Source organism: Erinaceus europaeus, chromosome 2 (assembly GCF_950295315.1).
Source record: "Erinaceus europaeus chromosome 2, mEriEur2.1, whole genome shotgun sequence".
Lineage (NCBI taxonomy): Eukaryota > Metazoa > Chordata > Mammalia > Eulipotyphla > Erinaceidae > Erinaceus > Erinaceus europaeus.
Genome location: NC_080163.1, coordinates 107188956 through 107206886, shown reverse-complemented (window position 1 = coordinate 107206886; position 17931 = coordinate 107188956). Strand labels below are relative to the sequence as shown.

General features: G+C 43.4%; 1 protein-coding gene across 4 annotated transcripts in view; it reads right to left on the bottom strand.

Moving 5' to 3' along the window:
* Window positions 1–17931, bottom strand: part of STOX2 (storkhead box 2) — a 287635-nt gene that overhangs the window by 139967 nt on the left and 129737 nt on the right. The window contains exon 1 of one of the 4 annotated variants that reach the window (XM_060184745.1): window positions 14239–15849. The exons of 1 other annotated variant lie outside the window; for it this stretch is intronic. In XM_060184745.1, coding sequence (XP_060040728.1) covers window positions 14239–14404 — 166 coding nt within the window. In that variant the 5' untranslated portion in view covers window positions 14405–15849. Of the gene's footprint in view, window positions 1–14238; window positions 15850–17931 lie in introns of those variants that run through there. 2 more of the 4 variants (XM_060184767.1, XM_060184763.1) reach the window with 2 other exon arrangements.

The following is a 17931-nucleotide window of genomic DNA, read 5'->3' as shown; positions in this document are numbered from 1 at the left end:
GACATAAATTATGGTGGTGTTGGGTATTATACAGCTAATACTAAAAAGGGGATTTTTCAAAGTTAACCCAATTACCAAATAATGTGATTATAGGAATAACTATCTATTGTCTTCTTGAACCCTAAGACAGCAGGAACCTCACATTTCCACTGTAAAGCCTCTATTTCCCCCAGTCCTGGAACCTTAGGGTGGGGCACACTTTCCTGCATGCTTCTCTCAATTCATACCAAATAATATTGCATCTGCCGATTCCAACCTAATCAATGCAACAAGTACCACCTCAGCATGCTTCACTTCAGACTGTGTCCAGAGACTTCAGTTGTGGAATGACAACCCTTCAGCTTCATCACTCGGGTGAGACCTTTCCTTTCATAATATTCTCTAATTCTATCCCAGGTGGTTCACTTCCTAACAAAGTCCCAAAACCTAGATATTGACTAGGTCCCGTGAGATAGAGTATATGTTCACACATATTCATAAACTAGGGCAAAATATATACCTGAAAGCAAAAGTACACAATAGTCTGCAGTGAGTACCCCCCAGCACTTCATCTGCACTATTCCAGCCTTTAGATCCATGATTGGTCAACAATTTGTTTGGCTTTGTATGTTAACTCTCTTTTCAGCCACCAGGTTCCAGATGCCAGCATGATGCTGACCAGACTTCCCTGGACAGACGACCCCACCAATGTGTCCTGGAGCTCCGCTTCCCCAGAGCCCTTCCCCACTAGGGAAAGAGAGAGACAGGCTGGGAGTATAGATCAACCAGTCAATGCCCATGTTCAGCGGGGAAGCAATTACTGAAGTCAGGCCTTCCATCTTCTGTATACCACAATGACCTTGGGTCCCTCTTAGAGGGATATAGAATAGGAAAGCTAACAGGGGAGGGGATGGGATACAAAGATCTGGTGGTGGGAACTGTGTAGAGTTGTACCTCTCTTATCCTATTTTTTTTTAATGTATCCTTTTTGAAATAAATAAATTTTTTTAAAAAAATCAGATTTAAAGCGGTTTTCAACTTGACCTGACCCTAGACAGATTGTCAGTTGCCCCCTCCTTCCACTTCCCTGGTATATAACATTTCAGAGTGAGTCAATTCTCTACAGTTATGCTCCCAAGAAAATAATAATACAGTGACTAAGAAAAAATGTACTGAATCCTTACTATGAGTTTAGCACTATAGTTACTTTGGTTGTATTTGTTCATTTAATCCACAAGACAACACTAAGTTAGATACTACTTTGTCCCTATTCTACACACTGTAGATAAATTGATCAGATAAATTGTCAAGCAAGTGAGTCACCAACTAGTTGGCAGGACACCAACACAGGACTACCTGATAATCAAAATACTAAATCACAAAGTTCTACTACTAAGTGAAGACACTTGAAGGGCAGTCACTATTCCAAACCTGGAAAAAACCATCTCAAACCCAGACTATCCTCACTATACTGCTATTCTAGGCATGACCACTCCCTGGCTAAGTAAACATTTTACAATTTTTTAAATTAACTAATTCATTTTTTTTTACCCAGAGCACTGTTCAGTTCTGACTTATGATGATGTGAAGAGTTGGTTTTGGGGCCTCAGAAGCATTGTGGAGACAGCATAACGGTTTTGGGGCCTCAGAATCTCAAACATGACTGTCGTTTTGCATAATTACTATGCTATCACCCCTGCTGTGACTTTTTACAACTTTTAAAGTTTACCAATAGGCAACTAAGGAGGGTGCTCAGAGGGTAGAGCATAGGACTGGAATGAAAGAGGCCGCAAGTTCAATACCTGGTATTGCCTATACCAGAGTAGCGTTTCTGGTCTTTCTCTTATAAAATAAATAATTAAATATTTGTCAAAGTTGATCAGTTTGTCTACATTACAAATAAATAAGGTGGGAGAAAAATGCTCTGATATCTCATTCAAATCTTTAAAAACCGGTCACAATGAAAATGTATATGTACTCATTAGGTGAACAGGAAGTTTCACTATCCTCACAAACTCTATCATCTAATTCATAGTGACACTTTTGTTCTTATATGTTTGTTGAAGTAGGGCCAGGCAGCAGTGCACCTGGTTGAGCACACATGTTATAATCCTCAAGGACCCAAGGTTCAAGCCTCTAGTCCCCAACTACAGGGGGAAAGCTTGGTGTCTCTATCCAATAAATAAATACATAAATAATTTTTTAAAGTTTGATGGATTCAAAGAGTTATCCTGTGTTCTAATTTCATCAAAGATCCATGCTATATTTTTTTAAATGTATTTTAGACAGAAATAGGGATGAGAGGAAGAGAGGGAGAGTTAGAAATCTGAGATCACAGCAGCAAAGCTTCCTTCAGTGAGGGGTGGCACATGGCAAAGCAATACACTATCTAAGTGATCTATTTCACTGTCCTGAATCATTTAAAATTCTAAAGTGTTCTATATGAAAAAATCCAACTGGATAGCTAACCTGCCTCATTTTATCCCCCTTTCTCGTCTGGCCTGTGTAACTGGATCAAGATCACTGATACACGGCCATCACCCAAGAGGACTCTTATCATCAACTGCTGGGAACTTCCTATGAATTCATGGCAGAAAGAAGTGAAACACAAGAGTTCAGAGATTACACTGTAACTAGCACAGCAAAGAATGGATTCCTAGAGCCCAACAGTTAAAACTGCTCCTGCACATACTTAAAACTACTTTCTATAGTTAAAACTCCACCTGCAAACTACTTCCTACCTGGCAGTTCCTAGAGCAAAAGCAAGTGAGACATGGACCGTGTTCTCAATGAGATGAGTTATGATCTCAACACAGTGGAAAAGGAGCACCAGACAAGAAAACAAAGATCGATGGGGCCAGGTGGTGGTGACACACCTGCGTTTGGGTGCACATGTTACCATGCCCAGGCATCCAGATTCAAGTCCCTGGTCCCCACCTGCAGGGGGAAACGCTTTGTAAGAGGTAAAGCAGTACTGCAGGTGTCTCTCTGTCTCTCTCCCTCTCTATATCCTCCTTCCCTCTCTATTTCGCTGTCTCTATCCAATTAATAAAAGGAAATATTAAAATAAAAACAAAGATGGATGAGTTGTTTATTTAGGAGGTGTACAGAGAAGGGACAGCTCCATCCCACTCCATCAAGACACCTAGGCAGCCTCAGCTTCCTTGCGGAGCTCTCTGACCCACCCTCCCCAAGTTGTATAATAAACACCAGGAGGAAGATGGCTGCCAGGCAGAGGGGAGCTAGTATTACTAGAGTGGGGGAAAGGAAGGTGACTTGTTATAAAATGAAGGCAACATGGTTGCTAAATTCAACATTACTGCTTTTAGTGCAGCTAATATGCAACTGACTTTTTCATAAAAGTAGACATATCTGAACTTATTTTATTGACTAAGAGCAAGAAGCCCCTAGCACCCACTCTGTCCAAAGTGGTGCTAGGGGTCCGAGGTGGGTATACACTTCCAAGTCCTGTGCTCTCTCCCCATTGAATTATCTCCCCTACTGCTGCAGCTGCTGCTACAATTCACTATCTCACACTCTGAGGAAGCACATATTGAGATCCTGTTGATATTCCTTAAGTGTTCCTTGAGATTTTTAGTTACAGGCGACAGAAAGGAATGCTAAATGCTACTGTTGTAATGACACTCACCCGCAAGTTACACTGATTTGATTCATTCTATGGGTCCTAAATGTTTTCTGTTCATTCATTCACATGACTCACCCCAAAACCTAATGGGTAGGATACCACTATTCTTCCCAATTTTCAGGCAAGGAAACTGACCATAACTAACCAAGTTTATACAGGAAGTGATGGAAAGTCTGGATAAGAAGTCATCTGGTCAGTTTCTACCCCATCTTCACACGTCCCTGCTCAATCACAATCTCTCTTTCTTCAAATCATTTTACTGGGGAAATAACCGTTTGTAGGACAGTTGTGGATGCATAAGTACAGTGCTGTTCTGTTTTGTTTTATCTCCCTGTGAGTGGTGTTTGTACACCACTCCTAGCACCAACCCAAGTCCCTCTTCACCATCTTGTCCAGGGGACCCAACACCCCTTTTCTGCCCACCTCCCCTTTTCTGAGTCTTTGCTTTGCTACAATACACCTCAACAGCATTCAATACTCTTTCGTGAGAAAAACAATAAGCAAAATGAGAATGAATGGAAAATTCCTCAGTCTAGTTACATCTACAGACAGCAAACCTACATCCAGCACCATACACAAGTCCCTCTGCAGAGAACCTAGTTCCCAGTAAGGTCCTATTAACACACATCGAGACCTAGGACTTGAACATATCTGGGGGGACACATACTCCACTCATAACAATGGGAAATTACACAGACATAGGAAGAGGTTCAGATGCTGAACAGTTACTAAAAAAAAGTTACTAATATCCAAAGTAACTCCATCATTACGAGGACTTTCATTTCATGTAATAAAGAAATAACTTCAAAGCAAAAGTTGACTATGCCCAAAACAATAAACTGTCTTGCAGCCCCCTTCAGAAATCTACTAGATAGGGATATGTAGTAAGGATGCAGTGAGTGTGTTATTTTCAAAGTGAGGAGGTTCCTCCCCCCTAAAGCCAGGGCTATCAGAAGGACAGTACAAACCTAAAAGCTACTAACCCTCGGGCCCCCCAGATACCTACCAAGTATCCCTCTTTTATCTTCAAAGAAGAGAAAGGCTCAGCTAGTTTATCCATCATGAATTTAAACAAAAAGATAAATGAAGATTTCAACTGTATGAGACAAAGTAGTGGTGCACCTGGTTAAACACTCAACATTACAGTGCATAAGGACCCAGGTTCAAGCCCCTGGTCCCAACCTACAGAGAGGTAAGCTTCATGAGTGGTGGAGCAGGGCTGCAGGTGTCTCTCTGTTTCTTTCCCTCTCTATCTCCCCTCCACTCTCCATTTCTCTCTGTCCTATCCAACAACAACAGAAGCAATAACAACAACAACAATAATGGTAAAAATGGCCTCCAGGAGCAGTGGATTCATAGTGCAGGCACTAAATCCCAACAATAACGGGGGAGTGTATATAAACATATATATACATGCATATGTATATATATATTTCAACTGTATCATTTTTCAATTCACTATTTATGTAGCAGATGCTTGAAATATGCATTTTTTTACATAGCTGAGACCAGCTATGTAAATCTTTTATGCTGTGACCAGCTGGGGGTATATCTCTTTTCTCTCTTGATTACAAATATGAAAAGCATATCTCTGGATAAAAAATACAATAGCTTCTGAATCAATGCAAATACGAATCAACAAATATAGGAAGTAAAAGGCTATTTATTTTTTAGAAACTCAGGAGATACACACTATCCAAATCATCTGAAACTTGATGTTCCATGTTTTCAGAAACCTGACTATGACCCAAGAGTTCCTAGAATCTAACTAAACCTTCATCTGCCTAAAATTAAAAAAAAAGTAAAATAATAATAATAAGTCTCTGTTCGTCTTGAAGGAAGAGAATGTGAAGTACCCAGAACTAAGCATGGCCAAGTACACTCTTACCTACAACACTCATCTGTTCGTGTGTGTACCTACAGGATTTCTGCGATTGGACAATAGGGCTGTGATACCTAAAATGGAACTCGTCATTTGTTCTACTCCACGCGCCCCCAGTCCCCAGACTTCTAATCATATGCTGTAATCTTCCAACAAAAAATTCTCATTCCCTTTTTCTTTTCTTTTCTTATTTCCAGTCAGTGACAAGGAACAGCCAATTCTTTTTTTTTTCTTGAAGATTCTTCTTTTCTCATCACTTTAGCCTCTTCTTCCTTGACTAGCATAAGTTTTCCACAATATGACACGAGTACCACTCATTACCAGAGTTAACTTTCAGGGTACCAAATTACACAGATTTTTTTTACTGGGAAATTAATTTTAATGAAGAATTCAAAAGTATTACTATCAAATGAAACCCATCAATGCCCATATAAAAAGTAGAATTCTTTAAAATCCATTTAAGTTAAAAAGTGGGTCACACTAAATAAAAATCTGAAGTAAATAATGGTGCAGGTGGTATACAGACATGGTTAAAACAACAGTGGAGGGACCAGGTGGTAGTGTTCTTGATTGAATGCATACATTACAGTGTGCAAGGACCTAGGTTCAAACCCCTGATCCCCACCTGCAGTGGGGAAGCTTCAGGAGTGGTGAAGCAGAGCTGAAGGTCTCTCTCCCTCTCTTTCTCTCTCTTCCTTGCTAGCTTCCCTTTCCTTCTCAGTTCTTGCCTCCATCCAAAATAAATAAATAAAACAACTGTGAGGGTGTGAGTACAATGCCTTGCAGAGGTGAGCTCTCAGCATCACATGGTTTGGTCAGAACACTGACCTCCTCAAGTTCTTCCCAGCTAGTCTCCTGGCCGTGGGCATTCATCCCTTACATCTGTCCTGTGAGATAACAATCCTTAAGTTCTTTCTCTCCCCAGTTCACAAACCTATTTGCCTCATAAACTCTGAATTCTATCTAAATTTTGAGACTCCCACCTGTTCAAGTTAAACTTTATTTCTAGTTCCATCCTAGATTTCACACTGATATTTTCATTTTCAGCTTCTCACCTTGGTCCATAAAGGTCCCCAGGTTCCCATCCTTCTCTTTGTCTGTTCTTTCAAATCCCATCCAGAATCTTCAAGACACAAGCAACCCATCCCTCCAGGCAGTGTTTATTAGATCCTACTCAACTCTCTTCCACTTTTCTTCTCTGAACTCTGCGTCTACTTATACCAACCACATCACCAACGTTCTTGACTCCTGATCATATCCTATTATTAACTGCTTTTTTTAATGGTCAACTCATTGAGAACTGGTCCTGTCTCCCAAATGCAATATGTCTTCAAAGAATAGGATGGATATATATATATATATATATATATATATATATATATATATGCAGAATTATAATAAGATGACTCACATCAACAGTTCAAGACATTTATTCATCCAAACTGTTTTTTAAAAAGAATCCCTATTTTATTCATTCATCCAATAAACACAGAAACGCTTGCTGTGTGCCAAGCTCTGTGATTGCTAGCAAAACAGAGGTATGAATCAAACAGGTGTGCCACTGAGGAACTGCAATCAAGTATAGGTGACACACACACATTATCTCGTGATACAGCACAATGTGATGCTACTATTGTAACGCAAATACATAACAAGAGCCCTGCAAGTGACTCACTCTACAAAGGACCAGGAGGAAGACTGAAAGAGATAAAGGTGTATGAGCCAGGGAGTCGGGCAGTAGCTTAGCGGGTTAAGCGCACGTGGCGCAAAGAGCAAGAACCGGCGGCCCCCAGCTCCCCACCTGCAAGGGAGCCACTTCACAGGCAGTGAGGCAGGTCTGCAGGTGTCTGTCTTTCTCTCCCCCTCTCTGTCTTCCCCTCCTCTCTCCATTTCTCTCTGTCCTATCTAACAACGACGACATCAATAACAACAATAACTACAATAACAATAAAAAGACAACAAGGGCAACAAAAGGGAAAATAAATCAATAAAAAAAATTTTTTAAGTTTTTTAAAAAGGTGTATGAGCCAATTCTGGAAGATACTATAGGATGCACCCAGACCTATAAAAATGGGAAGTACATCCTGAGCAAGGTGGTAGAAAAGGCACAGAGTGGCAACAAGTGTATTGCTAAAGAGGAAGAGTTTCCAGAGTTGGGGTGCTGGGTGGTGGGGAATACAAGGAGATGACGTGGAAGAAGTCAGACCATGAAGTGCCTTGGTTTATGACTTCACCCACAGGCTAGGAAAGTATTGAAAAGAGAAGAGAGATGGCTAGTTTCACTTTAGAGGAGATTAAAAGAAAAGCAGTAACAATAACAAAAGCCCTCTGGAGACACATGGAGGGGGAACTGAACTGGACTGGAAGAGAGGTCAGTATGGAAATGGTAGTAACTAAAAAAAAAAAAAAAAGTAAGAAAACATAGATGAAGTGGGAAGGGGCAAATTCTAGAAATATTTCAGTGGTAAAGAGTTACCTGCACATTCCAATGGCAAATAAAGAGAACAGAGATTAGCAACTAAAGGAAATGTTTATTATCTAATTTAAAAGAAAAAAAATCACTCATTTCATTTTTTTTTCTAGTGACACAGTGGTGGAACACTTTTAGAATAGTCTACAGTCTATATTCTCACAAACAATTAGAACATTAATATTTGACAAATTAGGCATCACACCATTTCCAGGACTAATTTAGAAATCAGCAAGTTATTCCACCAGCACGGCTCCAGCCAGTTCTGGCTCCTCGACTATAGTCAAAATGTTGTTCCCAAGAACATCCGTGCATCATTTGAACTCTCCCCATTCTCTGAAGTATTTCTCATTTCAACTTGAAATGCACAGGAAGGGTGTGTGTGTGTGTGTGTGTGTGTGTGTGTGTGTGTGGTGTGTGTGTGTGTGTGTGTGTGTGTGTGTGTGTGTGTGTGTGTGTGTGGTGTGTGTGTGTGTGTGTGGGTGTGTGTGTGTGGTGTGTGTGTGTGTGTGTGGTGTGTGTGTGGTGTGTGTGTGTGTGGGTGTGTGTGGGTGTGTGTGGGTGTGTGTGGGTGTGTGTGGGTGTGGTGTGTGTGTGGGTGTGTGTGTGTGTGTGTGGTGTGTGTGTGTGTGTGGGTGTGTGTGGGTGTGTCTGTGTGGGTGTGTGTGTGTGTGTGTGTGTGTGTGGGTGTGTGTGGGTGTGTGTGTGTGGGTGTGTGTGGGTGTGTGGGTGGGTGTGTGTGGGTGTGGTGTGTGTGTGTGTGTGTTTTAAGCTAAGGTTTTTGTACAATATATTCATATTCCTTTCTCTCAAAATGTTCACAGGAGTGTAGAAGATATTGAAATGCCAAAAGAGGTGACCTTTCGTAAGCACATTCCTGTTCTCCTGGGAAATAAAGAATAAAGTCATTCACCACCATGTACAATATTCCTCACTTCTATGTGCCTGATGAAAGGAGTCGACACAGGTAGTTTTGAGTTAAAACACAGTTGGGAGTGGCTAGGAGGCAACCAACTCTCTATAAGGGGGGAGGGGAGGAGGGGGGCAGGAGGACAGCGTTTATTGAAATGTGCATGTGATTACAACTAGCCCAAGCTTCATCTATCATCTTCCCAGCCCCCTGACTCTGAAACAGACCCCAAGATGCAGACATTAAAAGTCATGTTGGGTGATGACAGGGAATAGGATACCATTGTCAAATGAGCACTATATCCACATCCCCTCCAAACAGAAGCACATGATTCCAATAGAAGAAAGGGTAAAGGTTTCTGCTAATGATTTCGATCTCTCATTCCAAAGCCACTGGGGAGTCCAGTTCAGTAATGAAGCAGAGACTAAAAGGACCCCTTCCAGACCCTTACAGATGGGAGCAAGGTCTTGTCCCTCACTGGGGACACAGCTGGCTAGGGGCAGACAGATTAGAACCTTGAGTGTCCTCCACCCCCAGAAAACTCTCCAGTGTCTTAAAATAACAGAACAGAAAAAACTGGGACACATAATCAACTGTGCCCCAGAATTAGCGTCTGGGAAATGAAAATGAATAAATTCATCACAGGTGGTGTTCTGGCCAGTCCTCCCTGCTGATTACGTGAGTTAGATCAATAGGGAAAACTGATTCAAGCTGCTGCTGCTTCTTCTAATACATTTGTTTGTTTGTTTGTTTGTTTGTTTGTTTGTTTTGGATAGAGACAGAACCTGTGAGAAGAGGGGGAGATAGAGAAGAAGAGAGAGATACCTGCAGTACTGCTTCACCAGGGGGTTGAATTTTGGTCCTTACACACTATAGCATGCTGCTCTGCTGAATGCTCTGCTGCCCAGCAGCCCCCCTTTTGTGTCTAAGATGTTCATTTGGGGATTTTATTTTTCTTTTCAAAGCATTTAAAGCAGTGCTATTAAAAATGCCTGTTTTACTGTTCTTTAAAATGGTACAGGTCAGTCTAAACAAACCATAACTTTTTTTTTTGGTTGGGGGGTAGTGTCTTTCACAGACAACATTTTATGGGAATCTACACAGTGGAAATATGCTACTCAGCCTTGATCAATAGAATACACCCAAACTTAGTGGCATTCTATGTGGAAGATAAGAAGTACTTGGGCTGGGTGGTGGCATACCTGATTTGAGTGTACATATTACAAGGACCAGGGTTTGAGTCTCCAGTCCCCACTTGCAAGGGGAAAGCTTAGTAAGTGGTGAAGCAGGGCTGCAGGTGTCTCTCTGTCTCTCTTCCTCTCTATCTCCCCTTCCCTCTTGATTTCTGGCTGTCGCTATCCAATAAGTAAATAAAGATAATTATTTAAAAGAAGAAGAAAAGGAAGAAGAAGACAAAGAAGGAGGAGAAGGAGAAGGGAGAGGAGGAGAAAAGAAGCACCCATACCCAGAACTAAGAGAGAGAAGAGTAAAGAAAATTAGAAATTGGTGCTATCATCTGTGCAAAGAGGTCCTGACTGGCAGTTCTCATAGAGAAGTTATAATAGCTTCAACAACCAAAGGTTCAGGGTCCTGAAAATCATTTCATCGAAGCACAAGAGTGTATTTTCACTTGCTATGTATTATATGGACATTCCCCTTTCTGGTGAGTGTTTAACTTTTGTTTTCTCCTCCACCAGAGCACCACTCAATTCTGCCTATTGGTGGTTGGTGCTCGGGTTAGAACCTGGGACCTCTCACCTGCAAATCCTTGTGTTACCAACTCCCCATCCCAGGATTTTCATTTTTATCTCTAGTTAATTAATAATAATAGTCTCTCTGGTTTTAAAAGATGAAGGACAATTCTATATCTACTAGGCCTAGTCCTTTTACTTTTTCAGATAGTACATGCATGTTTTATGTTTTTATTCATCTAGACTTAAACAGACTACCATGGAGAACTCAACATTCAGGATGAACCAGTGGATACATCTCATGCCCCATGAGCTTGGCTGTTCTCTGGAGGACTGTGATATAAAGGATTATTTTAGATTTTGAGAGCAAGAATTGGAAGTTCCCACAATTATACAAAGTATAGTCTTTAAGATTTAAAGGTGGGAGTCGGGCGGTAGCACTGCGGGTTAAGTGCATGTGGTGCAAAGCACAAGGACCAGCATAAGGATCCCAGTTTGAGCCCCCAGCTCCCCACCTGCAGGGGAGTTGCTTCACAGGTGGTGAAGCAGGTCTGCAGGTGTCTGTCTTTCTCTCCCCCTCTCTGTCTTCCCCTCCTCTCTCCATTTCTCTCTGTCCTATCCAACAATGACAATATCAGTGACAACAACAATAATAACTACAACAGTAAAACAAGGGCAACAAAAGGAAATAAATAAATAATATTTTAAAAAAAGATTTAAAGGTTCAGAAATCTCAAATCTACCTCACTTTTTCAGACTCTCTTTTATAAGTGCCTACTCTAGACTCCTGAGCTTAAGCATAGTTCATTCAAAAATTATACAAACAGTCATGGTTAAGGTCAAGCCTATTGTTATAAATCACATTCCAAACTGGCAATAACTTAGTAGCGGAGAAAAGACTATTTGAAAGTGTGCTGTCTCATTAGAAATGTAGTATGAAGAGTACACAGTTTTGTTTTAATAAGTAGAGTCAAAGTTGAAGTAGCTACCATGTGGCAGTTACATTAGACCAAAAGGACAGCTATTAAAATGTCAGAGATTATCTCCTTTCCCAATGCTCAAGACAGTGACTTCCTGCCATATTTCTTAGGAATACTTGTTGAGGGTGGATTTCTGAAGATAATCACAACTAGAGTTATTTAGTGCTTATGTCATCTTTGAAGCCAATAACCAAAAAAAAAGACAACAAATAATAGTAATAGTTATTATGCCAAGTGACTAGACAAATAGAGAGAAGAAATATGAAAAGCCCTGTCTTTCCAAGCTGCTTCATTTTCTGAGATAAAGACTCTGTGTCTTGTCACTAACTTGATACAAGTGGACTTCCTTTACATTTCTTAAGAGGAAGAACTTCTAGTAAATGGTCTCAAAGTGTTTCAAAATGCCATCTATTCCTATCAACTCTTATTTGGAAAGAAGCCATATTTGGAAAAGAAATAGATAAGATAATCCTCAACTCTATCCAATCCATCCCCAACCCCCAAAAAAGATGAGAAGAGAGTCCACATACTTTCCCAATGTAGGTGTTTGTCTTAACATTTTCTATTTAATTACCCTAGTATTAACACCTTTGTATTACATTTATTAGCTAATTCTGAAAACAGTTCAGAATAGCCTGCCCTCTTTGGGGGGAAGGGGCCCATATTACATAAAACTCTGCAGCTTCATGAGAATCTAACAACACTTAGCTCTTAGGAGAAAATGCATAAAATACTGAAAGAATACCACAACTCTTCCTCCCCCACCTTCTGGGTTTCTTTTCTCAGTAGTAACTTAGAAATCTAAATCTACACAGAAAACCACTAACCAGAAACTGGTGATCCTTCAATCTCACCATTACACTTTATCATTTTACATGCAGGTCAAGAAATAAAAATAATTATTAAGTCAAAACTTTCATCCTGGAACCATCAAAAATGCCCTGCAATACTAATAATAGCAAAGAAGGTTTTGCTGTTGTTGTTTGTTTTATTTGCAAAGAGAAAAATGATTGCAATGACCTTATGTCAAAATAAGTCCCAAAGAAATACACCTGAAAATATTTAAGAGTCTTGCAGGTTAGTCGAAGAAACTGACCACCTGCTTTCCTGCAGCTCCATACTTGGTTCTTATAGAGAGGTACATATAAAAAATAAAATAAAATAGGTAACTTTTCAGTGGGAATGAAGATATTCAAGGCCTAAGCAGAGGGAACTTGGGATGATTTTGACATCAGTGCAGAAGTGTGTTATGTATAGACGTGTTTTGAGGTTAGATTTGGACTTAGTTGTATTTCAAAACTATCCTTATATGAGTCTGAAGGCTACAACAACCACAGTAGTGATTCGCTGAAATTACTTAAGCCTAAACTGAACTTATCACTTACTTTACAAATCTGGCTTCTCATGAAAGAAATTGAGGGGGCCTTATTGCCAAAATAGTAAAACATCCTTAAGTCTCCAGATTTTGCAATTAAAAAGATGGTTACTTTATTTAGGTTTTAAACTTAGGGAAATGTGGTCAGAAGACATTTTTTAGGTATGAGATACTAGCCCTAGTTTAAGAGAGAAAAAAAAAAAGCAGCTGTTTTAGGAGAAAGATAGTCAGGCTGAACTATAAAGCACCAACCACAAGCTTAAAGCAATTTCCCCAGTTAAGACAGGGCTTAAATGATGTGCTGTAGTGTGTGGTTTCAAACAGAATCTCAGCTCTTCCACAACTCTTGTGCTTAGAAGAAATTTAATTCTTGCATAAGGCAAAACAAATCGCCCCAAACTGATGTCTCATACATCCTCACATACAAGTGTTCAGCAGTAGAGAACAAGGAAAAAATGTGTCAGGGTTTTCCTCTGTGGGTTTCCCAAGTAACAAATCTAAGCCATTCCAAAGGGAACCGACCCCTTTGGAAAGGTTTTTCAGACAGCACTGCATTTCTAAGATGAAACCTCTTGCAAAGACTTCATTTCCATTTACCGATGGGGTTGTCCTTCCTGTCTGACATGCAAATACACAACAGAGCCTCCATTCTTTCCATGCAACCTTAATTCAAAGCAACACATGTTAAACCCCACACTGAATCATGTGAGCATTCAAGCCGCATACACACCATGACCCCACGAATGCATTCAATGAGCGCCAACAGAGTTCTCTACGTGCAAATCAGCAGAGCCCGAGATGCATGCAGAGCTAAGCTGTTTCCTGCTTCAAACCCTGCAGCACTGGGCATGGAACCTGTTCCCTTTTATGAGGGGGAGGAGGGACTGTTTTAAAGACCCACTCGGGGGAACTGGCTACAATGCGGGAGCAAACCAGTGGGCTGCTGCAGGAAGCACTGGACGCAGCGGGCTTTTCCTCCCAAAGCTTCAGGCGGCTGCAGCGCAGAGCTCACAGATATTTCTCCCCCTGCAGCCCCAACGCCCTGGCACGTCCCCCTCCCAGATTTTTACCTTACTAATAGCTCCCAAACCCCATATTGAGAGGGCCTGCTGCGGATATTGCAGAGGGAGGTACAAAATGGTGGATGGGAACTATTTTTTTTAACTGCTCTCCCCCACATACACACCACCACCACCCCCAACTTGTCGCATCCATCACCACCCGGGCCCCTCCTGGTTCTGCACCCGCCTCCCCCGCCAGGGACCGGCCGACCCGGCCAGGGAGCAGAAACGCGCCGTCACCAACCTGATGTCATGTAGCCCCGCGAAGCCTGGGGCGCGAAGGCCGCGGGGAAGCGCTTGTGCAGGCGGTAGTCCTTCTCGCTGCGGGACCTCATGCGGTCCGAGGCCCGATCCGAGAAATCCGAGCTAGGCCAGGCTCGCCGCAGGGTCGTGCTCCGGGTCTTCTTCATGATGGGGAGGGCGACCTGCCCGCCGATCCTCCCGGAGGGCGGGGGGGGGGGGGGGGAGGCTCAGCGCCTGGGCGCAGCGCGCAGCTTCATCAGTCTACGGCGGGCACGACCCGACCCTGGCGGACTCTGCGTTCATTTTCCCAGCCCCTCCTCGTCGTCGGCGTCTACACCGCCAGCGGCTGGTCCGGCCCTCCCCACGCCCCCACGCACCCCCACGGCGAAGGCTCCGATTTTACACACGTCCCACAATGCATTACACTTCATTTGCAATCCACCCGGCTTATAGCTTCCAGATTCCTGGAGGGGGGTGGGGTAGGTTTGGGTGGGGTGGGGGGAGGCACGTTAGGAGGCTCCCCAGCCCGAAGGAGGCGGGGAGGAGGTGGGCGCCGAGACTTGCAGCGTGAAAGCAATGGGGGCGCAGACAATGGCCCGATTCAGCGCCCGGGTGCTTAGCCAACTGTGCGCCACGGCACAAAAGACCCAAACAAATGAGGAAGCCGAGGCCTCCGGGGCTGCCCCAGGGGAGATCGCTGGCTCGCCCACCCCCGGCAAGCGGAGGGGCGGTGGCTGCGATCGCCCGCACCCGGCGGACTCAGAGCGAAACGTGGGGATGACAGGATCCAGATCGTGTCCCCCTGGGCCTCCCGGCCTGGCGGCCCGCAGTCCCCAATGCAGTCTGGCGGCGCCCCCCCTGCAGTCCTTGGGAGGCAGTCTTCATGACACAGGCTCCGAGGGGGCGGGGAGTGAGGTGGGGGCGCGTGTACACCCGGTTCCAAGCGGGCTCTGCAGACAGCAGCTGCGGCAGCGGGTTCCTGCGGGATCCAGGGAAAGCGAGCCCGAGTCGTCCTCGCCACCACTGCAGCGCCTCGTCAATCTTGCTCCTTGGGAGGCTCGGGGTGGTGTGCGTGCGCGCGCGTGTGGATGTGTGGGCGCGCACCGACACGCATGGGCCCCCCTGCACACGCGCGCCCCTACTTACTGGCCGAGGCGGCGACAGGAGCCATGGCCGCCCAAGATGCTGCCAAGCCTGCCCCACCGCCGCTGCTCGGTCGCCAACGCGCAGGATGGGCTCGGAAGGGCGGGGAGCGGGGCGCCCGCCCAAGTCACGCTCATCTTGGTGCGCCTCGTCTCCTGGGTCCAAGCACAGCGGTCCCCGCTTGTCATGTTCATGTAAAGCACTCAGTCCGGACGCCGGGGACCTGGGCTTTGGGCCCCAACCTGGAGTCTGGCGCTTGGAGATTTACATATTTGGAGGCTAGTCCCTCCCCCTGCCAGAGAAGGAGAGAAGCCGACTCGGTGAGAACCCTGAGATTGGTGGTGGCCTGCCTGGCCCACCTGCGCCACCCCTAAAGTCAGCCAGCGCCCGGAGAGGGGGCGCCACTGGAGAGGCGCCAACCCCGTCTCCTGATCCCAGTCGCAGTGGAAGTGGCCTCCGGCTCCACCTCTCTGTTCCCCCCCACACACACACCCAATGTAAGTCACCCTGGGCCCCGCTAACCTGCATTCGGGTCCACAGCTCATTTACCTAAAGCTCGGCTCCGCACCGCCATCTCGGGTTCAATAACCAATCGCTAAAGGACAACAATGCGCCTGAGGGGAGGAGGGAGCTCTGGACTCCTGACACCAGTCGTGATGCCCAAGCCAGGTTGCTGTGAACCCCGACATCGCTGCGTTTTGCTTCCCCACCCTTCCCTCAAACAAACAAGCAAAACAACAACAACAAAACCCCTCTTCTCTGCCTATTTGGGGTTTCCCAAAATGCTTGAGTATTACAAACAGAAATGCACCTGATTTTCTCTTTTTTCCCAGCATTGCATTTGACTTTTGTATGCGGACTTATTGTTGTTTCTAATTTCTAACGACACATCATTCAAAAAAATTGGATTCCTATTCACAGGGGGCCAAGGTGCAGAGGCCGAGTTATGAAATCATTAGATGATTATGATCTTGAGCTATTAGCACTTTTGTGAGTTTTAAGTATCGTTCTAGCTCATACCTGTGCTATTCCAAGGCTTGGACTTTTGAGGAAAGCTGGGTTTGGAACTAGATCTTGGGAGAACCAGGAGGAGTCAAGGTCTCAGTCACAAGCACTGCAGAATCTAGAACAAGGGTTCCTTTCTTATCTCAAGACTGCCTTTGGTTGAGGCCTTTGTAACAGAATCTATCTCTTGGGATACTCAGAAGTGTCAACCAATAAATAAAGTTGCCAAGTAGCATATGAAACATATTTAGTAATCAAATTTAGTACTAATTATAAATCAATTAGCTAATGCCCACTGACTTTTTATTTTTACAAGGAAAGGATAATCCCCCAAAAGACTTTTTTGGTTGTTGTTAAAACACCATCTTTACCTTAATCAGACTGCAAGGGGAAAAAAAGCTATAGCTTATAAATCTATAGGAGGCTAAATATGTAAAGAACCATACAGGTAATAAAAGAAAATTGTATTAAGGAATGTATGAGGTGTTGACATTTTAAAGATATCTCAGTTCAGCAAGTAATTTGCTCAGTGTCCTATGAGCCAAATTATTTAAAGCTAATGGATTGCTATGATGACTGTGATAGTCGCTCATTTAGCAAATACTTGTTAACTGTAGTATATACCAGCTTTGTGATGGGGGCTGAGAAAACAGAACACCACACATGATCCCAAACAGTTTATAGTCTGGGTAGTAAGCAAACAGATGCAAATTCACATATGGTACTAAATTTTATGAGCAAGAACAACATATAAAAGGAAATGACACTTAATCTGAAACCTACAGGTTAAAGAGCTCATCCATGCAAAGAATGGACAAAATGATGTTTCAGAAAGTAGAAATAGTGTGTGCAAAGACCCTGAGATACGAAATTCATTTTCTCTAGCTATCCCCTCCCCTTCCCACCACAATACACACACACACACACACACACACACACACACACACAGTTTCTTTTTTCCAGAGTGCTGCACAGCTCTGGCTTATTATGGTAGTACAGGGGACTGAACCTGGGACTTCAGAGCCTCAGACATGATAGCAAGAAAGGCAGTTGAAGAACCATGCTATCTCCCCCTCTACCCCCCCCAAAAAAAAAACTCTTGACTGCTAACAGATATAGTACAAGAAGAAGGGCAGCGTGGCTAGAATTAGGGCAAAGAAAAAGGTGATGAGTTCATTGAGGAGAATGATGAGAAACAATTCATGCAACAACTTGCAGATCCTGTTAAAGGTCTTGTATTTTATTCCAAGGACAAAGTGAACCAATGAAGGGCCTTGAGCAAAGAAGCACATTGATAGGTTTGGAACTTCCATATGGGCCAGGTTAACTAAAAAGAATCAGATAGTAAAATACAGGTAGGGCAGCAAAGTAGTTTACCGTTGTTGTCACCGTTGAAAACAGGTGACAACATCAAGAGGTAAGACTTAAATCTCACAAACAACACTGAATCCAGTAGAAGTGTGGTCTAACAGAATGTGGGTATGGAACCAGCTGTTAGAATAGCCACTTTTTTTTTATACATAAATCTTTTTTTAATATTTATTTT